Source organism: Enhydra lutris, unplaced genomic scaffold (genome assembly GCF_002288905.1).
Source record: "Enhydra lutris kenyoni isolate GAN:26980312 unplaced genomic scaffold, ASM228890v2 scaffoldscaffold16, whole genome shotgun sequence".
Taxonomy (NCBI): domain Eukaryota; kingdom Metazoa; phylum Chordata; class Mammalia; order Carnivora; family Mustelidae; genus Enhydra; species Enhydra lutris.
The window spans coordinates 24,209,723-24,217,951 of record NW_019154100.1 but is presented as its reverse complement, the minus strand read 5'-3'; the positions used below and the strand labels follow the sequence as shown (position 1 = coordinate 24,217,951).

Sequence of the window (8,229 nt, the reverse complement as noted above, 5' to 3'; positions counted from 1 at the left end):
AAAAAAAAAAAAAAAAAAAACAAGGCAGAGGATCAGAGAAGAGAGGAAAAAATGAAACAAGACAAAACCAGAGAGGGAGACAAACCATAAAAGACTCTTAATCTTAGGAAACAAACTGAGGGTTGCTAGAGGGGAAAGGGTTGGGGGATGAGATGCCTAGGTGATGGACGCTGGGAAAGGTAATGTGTTGTGGTGAGCGCTGAGTGTTGTGTAAGACTAATGAACCACAGACCTTTCCCCTGAAACAAATACTACATTACACGTTAATTTAAAAACTTAAAAAAAAGAAGAAGAATTAGGCACTGAGAATGACAATGATATCTATATTCTGGGGTTTTTATTTTTGTTTTTGTTGGGCAGGACCTGGTTAGTGGAGGAAGGGGAAGGAGGAGGAAATCAACCACACTATTTACCTGGGCCCAAAACGTTACTGCATCTTCCACATGACTTCCAACCACATCTTCAACTAAAACCAAATCAAAATGCAATGAAGATTAGAAATTAATCAAGATCATGTAGCTCTTACATCCAAAAATAATTTTGTGTCAGTACCTTTATTGTAATGCATATCTTCATCCATCTGGACAATTCCTGAAAAACTAAAACAATTCAATATCTTGAATTAAGTTCAATAATCTGTCCATTTAAGGTGAATAAAGACTATATAATGTTCGAATTCCTACGAGTATATTTTGTTCCTAAATTATCAAATTTCAAAATCTATCAAAAATGACCTCAGAGATCTTTAATAATTAATTTTATTTGAATATAAAAATTCTACAATTTCATCATATACAATTTAACTTTGAAATTACCTCTTCAGCTAAGCCTTTTACAAGTTTACACTGTAGTGGATATCCAGGCACATTGTGATCAGTTACATAAATCAATATTTCAGAACAATGTGCATATTCTTTCAAAATACTTGATGCCCTCCCAAAAGGGCAAACGAAACAAACACTACAAACATATAGAGAACAAACACTCTACCCTGGTAATCAACTTTATTTAAAAGGTACAGTGGTTTCTACTTTTGAAGATACCCTGCAATCAAGGACTGCAAAATGAATCAAATTTTGCCCATTACATCAAAACTAATTTTCATTACATAATATACTTTCCAACTCCAAAATGTTTCAAAATAAATGTTGACTAGCTTATAATTTTATCATTAATACACTAGAATACTGCACTTTCAGAGCCTAAATGTTAGTTCTGTGAAGGAAACTGAAAATATAGACTTTTTAAGAGCTTTAAAAGTTAACTATGAACAGTGCTACACCAAAGTTCCAAATGTTCTCTCAACTATGGAAAGAGAAAAATTAACTGTCACAGAAAAAGTCAAAAAAATTTTTTTAATTTAATCTCCTGATTTTTGTTACACCTTAACAGTTTTTTCACATCATTAAGCTGCATGAATGTATCTTCAAAACAAGTATCGTTCCTTCACTAATGGTAAAAAAAAAAAAAAAAAAAAAATGTTTTAGTTGAGCAAAAAATTGTAATACCAAATTGGAATCTGCTTGGAGAGACTATTACTTCTCTGGAAGCCATTGCCTTAAATTTAGTAAAAACTGAAATTGTCTGGAAATCCCAAGAAACTATAGTTTCATCTTAAAACCGTATTTTAAAAGTGGTCAAAAAGACTTTAGCCACGATAATTATGAAGAAACTGATGCTTCACCCGTTTCCTACAACACTGGATTACCAGATGGCACTACAATTCAGGTCAAGAATCTGGAATGAGTGAGTCCAGGTCGCTCCTCGACACCCATTTTATGAGGGATTTTGAAGTTTAAATGGTACAAAATTTACGCGGTGAATTACACCCCACTACTTGCCTGAGACTCCCCATCCCCACTAAGAACACTCAGGCCCGAGTTACCTGCAAGCCAGTTTTGCCTCCCCAGCACCGCAACTCAAAAACTGGGGTGCCCATCACCCTCAGAAGTAGGCGGGCAATTCCAAGGCTGAGGAAGGCCAGGAAATGGGCCTCGCCCCATACTTGGGAACCCTAAACGGCCACTATGGGTAAAAGACGGTCCTTGAAGCGGCTGGCATCGAACTTATCCAATGACTACTACTGACCTCGCACTTTCCGCCACAGAAATTCTAGAAAAGTGCCCACGGCCCCACATGCTGGGCCCTCGGCCCTCCGCCCTCCGCCCTTCGCCCGCCACCGCGGCTAGCCGTCAGACCCCAGTCGCGCACGTGAGGAGACTTACCGCGCGCACTGACGCTACTCAGGCTCCACGCTGCGCTTGCGCGCACAGCGCCGTGCCCTCTGCAGAGCTTGCTGGGAGCCGCAGCTTAGCACACGTGGCCACAAAGCCTGGGGCCTGAAGCGGGGGCGCGCGGGGAGGGGCGCGCTGGGCGGGGCCATGCATGTGGAGGGCCCCGCACAGAGTTTGCGCGAGCTAGAAACTTCCGGGCCTTTTTGGCCATCAGTGGCTGGTTTGATGGTGGGGTTTGTTTGCAGGGCTTCAAATAATGACGACGCTAGTGGTTTGGATTTCATAGTCTCTACAAATGTGCCCCCGCTGATTTAGATTTAAACGAGTCAAATTAGAAGTATCCTCAATATTCGTTTTACAAGATGGAAAGTGAATTCAGTAAATGAAAATGTGATTTTTAGATTAGTACCTTTATAATCATTTCTCAGCCCAACCTTGGCATCAGAGCTTTCTCATGTTGCAGCTTTTTCACGACGCTAAGGGACAAAAATTAATATAGATTAGCTGTGCAGTTATATGCAGATCTTATACTTTGTGGCAAACCTTGCACAACAGTTGAAAATTATCTCCGTTAATTTTCAACAGCTTGATTAAGGTATGATAGACATGCCAGAAACTGCAGGTATTAACACTGCATTATTTGGTAAGTGAACAGTGTATACACATCCCCACAAGGTAACAATCACTCCCTTCACATCCCCCACCCCAAATTTTCCTCACCCCCCTGTGAAATACTTGGCTTCCCCCTCCTACCTCATATAAACAGGTTCTGCTTTCTCTTACCCTATATTAGTTTGCATTTTCTAGAATTTGACGTTAATGATAACCATGCTGCGAGTACATTCTGATTTCTTTCACTCGGCATTATTTTGAGATTCATCCATTTTGTCATCTGTATCGACAGTTTATTGCTTATTATTGCTGAGTACTATTCCATTGCATGAGTATAACCAATTTATCTACTTTTTGATTAGACTTTTTTTTAACTTTTTTTTAACTTTTTTTTTCTTTTTTTTTTTTAAGGTAGACTCCATTTGCAGCGTTGAGCCCAAAACCGGACTTGAATTCATGTCCCCGAAATCAAGACTTGAGCTGGGATAAAGAGTTAGACAATTAAGGGACTGAGCCACCCAAGTGCCCCTTGGTAGACACTTAGATTGTTTCCAGTTTGGGATTGTTTCAGATAAAGCTGCTATGAAAGATCATGTGCAAATCTTTGTATGGGAATATGCTTTCATTTCTCCTGGGTTAATACCTAGGAGTAGAATGTGGGTCGGATGATATTGTTATGTGTGTTTAAGTTATTAGGAAACTGCTAGACAGGGTTGTGAGTTCAAATCCCACATTGGTTTCCACGCTGGGTGTGGAGCCTACTTGAAAAGAAAAGAGAAAGAAAAGAAACTGCTAGGCTGTTTTTACAAAGTAGATTTACTATTTTATATGTGCACCAGTGGGGTTTAAGAGTTCTAGTTGTCCCATATCCTCACCATTATTTTATATGGTCAATGTTCTTAAAGTTCAGACATTTATATAAAATGGTATCTCCTTGTAGTTTTAATTTGTATTTCTCTGTTAACTAAAAATGTTGACCATCTTTTCGTGTTTATTTTCCACCCATACAGCTTCTTAGATAAAGTGTCTATTCAAACTTGTTACCATTTTTAAATGAATTATTTTTTTAGAAGATTTTATTTATTTATTTGACACAGAGAGAGGTCACAAGTAGGCAGAGAGGCAAGCAGAGAGAGAGGGAGAAGCAGGCTCCCCACCAGCAGAGAGCCCGATGCAGGCCTCTATCCCAGGACCCTATGATCACCACCCCAGTCGAAGGCAGAGGCTCAATCCGCTGAGCCACCCAGGCGTCCATGAATTATTTTCTTATGAGTTTTGCAGTTTATTATATACTGTGGATTTAACTCCTTCAAATTTGCACATATTTTCTCCCAGTTTGTAGTTTATCTTTTCATTCTCTAAAAAGGGTATTTCAAAGAGCAGAAGTTCTTAATTTTGATGAAGTTCAATTTATAAGTTTTGTCTTTTATGGATCATGCTTATGTGTTGAATTTAAGAAATCACCACCTAACCCAAGTCAGAAATGTTTTCTATATTTCCTTCTAGAAGTTTTATATGTTTAATTTAGGCTTTGTTTAGATCTATAATCCTTTTTGAGTTCATTTTTGTATAAGATGCAAAGCACGAATCAGTTTATATTTTTGCATTTGGATGTCTAGTTTTTCCAGCACCATTTGTTGAAAATGCTGTTATTTTTCTATTGAATTGCCTTGACATTAGTGTCAAATATCAATTGACTGTATTTGTGTAGGACTATTTCTGAATTCTCTATTCTGTTACACTGATCTATTTGCTTTCTTTAATCTAAAATGACATCATCTTGATTTCTGTTTTATAAGTCTTAACGACAGGTACTGAAAGCCTTCCAATCTTGTTCTTCAAAGTTGTTTTAGTTTTCCAATTTTGTTTGAAATTTAGAATTAACTTGTCAATGTCTACATACACATACAAAATCTGCTGAGATTTTTATTGGAATTACATTGAATCTATACATATGTTTGAGAATTGACATCTTGACAATATTGAGTCTTACGATGTACGAACATTGTATACATTCCCATTTACTTAGATATTCTTTTATTTCTCTGAGCAATGTTTTGTATTTTTCAATATAAAAGTTTTGTACTTCTTTGTCTAATTTACACCTAAGGATTTTTTATGCTATTGTAAATGGTATTATTTTTTTTAAGATTTTATCTATTTATTTGACAGACAGAGATCACAAGTAGGCAGAGAGGCAAGCAGAGAGAGAGGAGGAAGTGGACTTCCTACGGAGCAGAGAGCCCAATGCGGGGCTCGATCCCAGGACCCAGGCATCATGACCTGAGCCGAAGGCAGAGGCTTTAACCCACTGAGCCACTCAGTCGCCCCTGTAAATGGTATTATTTTCTTAATCTCAATTTCTAGTTGTTTTGTTGCTAGTATATAGAAATATTATTTTTGTATATTGATCTTCTTTTCTGCATCCTTACTAAATTCACTTATTTCTAGTGAGTCTTTTTTTAAATAGATTTAATAGATTTATGTACATATATGATGTCATATGCAAATAAAGACTTTTAATTTTTTCCTTTCCAATCTGGGTATCTTTTATTTCTTTTGTCTTTCTTTATTGCAGTAGCTAGAACCTCCAGTTTATTGAATAGAAGTGCTGAGAGCAGTCGTCCTTGCCAAGTTCCTAATCTTAGGAGGAAAGCATTTGGCTTTCAGCATTAGGTATGATGTTAACTGTGGGTTTTTAGTAAATACCCTTTATCAGATTGAAGAAATTAGCTTCTTAGTTTTCTGAGAGCTTTTATCTTGAACGTGTGCTAAATTTTGTCACATACTCATACATCTATTGAAGTGGTCATGTGGTTCTTTTTTAGTTGGTTAATATGATGAATTACATTAATTTTCAAATGTTAAGCCAACCTTCTATTCCTTGGATAATATCCACTCGATCATGATGTATTTCCTTTTTGCATACTCTTGTATTATATTTGCTAAAATTGTTAAGAATGTTTGCATCTATGTTTGAGAGGAATTAATCTGAATTTCTTTTTTTTTTATGTATTTGTCTGGTTTTCTTATCTGAGTAATGCTGACTACATAGAATAAGTTGTAAAGAATTCCCAACTTCAGGGTACCTGGGTGGCTCAGTGGGTTAAAGCCTCTGCCTTTGGCTCAGGTTGTGATCCCAGGGTCCTGGGATTGAATCCTGCATCGGTCTCAGGGAGCCTGCTTCCCCCTCGCTCTCTACCTACTTGAGATCTCTGTCAAATAAATAAATAAAATCTTGTTAATAAATAAATAAAAAGAATTCCCAAACTTCAGTTTTCTGGAAAAGGTTATATAGAGTGAGTAATCTTTAATCCTTTGGTAAAGTTCACAGTGCAGCCATCTGGACCTGGAATTTTCTTCGTAGGAAAGTTTTTAAGTACAAATTAATTTCTTAAATTGATATATGGGATAATAGTTATACAATATAGGGCTAATCAAGTTATCTATTAATTGAATGAGCTTCAGTTTTTGTATTTCAAGAAAATTTATCCATTTCAGACTAAGTTGTAAAATTCATTGGCATAAAGTTGTTTATAACATTCCCTTATTATCCATCTAGTATCTGTAGAATATATAGCGATGTCATCACTCTTATTCCTAACATTGATGATTTGTGTGTTCTCTCTTTCTATCCTTTGCTGATTAGCCTGGCTGTATCAATTTTACTGGACTTCTTAAAATACCTGTGTTTTATTTATTTTCTCTGTTGCATTTCTGTTTTCTATTTCTGCTCTGGTGTTTACTATTTCCTTTTTCCTATTTTAGTTTTCATTTGCCTTTCTTTATCTGGTTCCTGAAGGTGAAAACTGAGGTCACTTATTTGTGATCTTTCTTTTCTGATATAGGCATTTGGTGCCTAAATTTTCCTCTAAGTGCTGTTTTAGCCAAATCCCACAAATATTGTTATGTTTTCTTTTCATTCAGTTGAAAGTACTTTGATTCCATTATTTTTTTTCTTTGACCCATGGATTATTTAGATACGTATTATAGAACTTTGAAATTTTTGGAGATTTCCCAGATATCTGTTATTGATTTCTAATTTAATTCCATTGTGGTCAGAGGACATCATGATCTGAATCATCTTAAAAGTATTGAGACTTGTTTTGTGATGTAGAGTATGGTCAACCTAATAAACCTTGCCTGTGCATTAAAAAAAAAAAAAAAAGAATGGTATCCTACTATTATTGGGTTGAGTGTTCTATAAATGTCAATTACATAAAATCGGTTAATAGTTGTTCAAGTCTTCTAAAGCCTCACTGACTTTGTGCCTACATAACACTTCAATCAAGGGAGGCCCCTGGGTCATTAACTCTGACCCAAGCCTGCAGCTTCTGAGAAGTATATGGGGCATGAAGCAAGAACTATCAATGTAGGCCCAAGGATTCTATCAGTTTCTAAGTATATCTATCCCAATTATGTATACTTACTTCAGAAATAGAGTGGGGTCAGACCCATTATACCCACTGGGATGGACTTTAGTCGGGACCCCATTTATCACTGGACTTGCATAAAACCAGAGGAGCACAATTGTGTTTTGGTCCTTTGGGATCCATATAGCTCAGACCCTATATTCAAAAGTCCTTGGTTGAAAGATAGGAGTATTCTTCTTTCTCCACTGCATAGTTACCCTGCTAAATGGCTGCCCCTTTGGGGAAGGATCAAGGTGATGTTTATCATATATACTTGAGGACTCTCCCTCAAGGGAATCTGGGCTTTCCCTTCCATTAGTGCCTAAGATTGAAAACTAGCTGCTAGTAGTTATACAAGTGGATATACAAGTCAGGTAACATCCTAATCAGCTGTCCTTCTATTTTGCCCCTTGGAACATCATGATCTTAAACTCCACAGATCCATGTCTTAGTACCCATTAATTCCATCCATTGGGCATCTGACAGGTTCCACAATCTGGCCTTCAACCTTTCTGCATCCCATCATCTACGCTGACATCAAGGAGCCCAGTATTATAGCAGTTATCTTCTACCACCAATTCTACCCTTTAGAGGTCAGCCATAACCACGCTTCTCACCAGTACATTTTTTATGGCCTTAGTTATGAGTGTCATCTGAGCCTTCCCAGGGAAAACACTCAAGTGGTAGCTTCTCAAGCTTCAAACAACAAATCCATTCTAACACTGCAACATTCCTGAGCTTTATGACCCCTTCTTCAATACCATGCCAAATACATTCTAGCATTTCCACTGTATCTTCTAGATGCCGTCCTAGCAAGTATGTTAGAACCAACTCCAGATATCTAAAGCATTAAAACCCAAGTCAGGAGTTTAAGTGCTACCATGTTACTCTCTCCTATCAGGCCTTATGTTCCATCCTCCTCCAACATCCTCAAGACCTACTCCCAGGCATGTTTCCTGGGTTCCTGCCAA

At 37.3% G+C, this 8,229-nt stretch overlaps 1 protein-coding gene across 2 annotated transcripts in view; it reads right to left on the bottom strand.

Annotated features, from left to right (window-relative positions):
• Nucleotides 1-2,138, bottom strand: part of LOC111147390 (serine/threonine kinase 31) — an 88,408-nt gene extending 86,270 nt beyond the window's left edge. For both annotated transcript variants that reach the window (XM_022503392.1, XM_022503393.1), the window contains exons 1-3: nt 2,089-2,138; nt 553-599; nt 414-466 (exon numbers count right to left, since the gene is read on the bottom strand). In XM_022503392.1, the coding sequence (XP_022359100.1) occupies nt 414-466; nt 553-599; nt 2,089-2,138 (150 nt within the window). The remainder of the gene's footprint in view (nt 1-413; nt 467-552; nt 600-2,088) is intronic.
• Nucleotides 2,139-8,229: the final 6,091 nt, after the last annotated feature.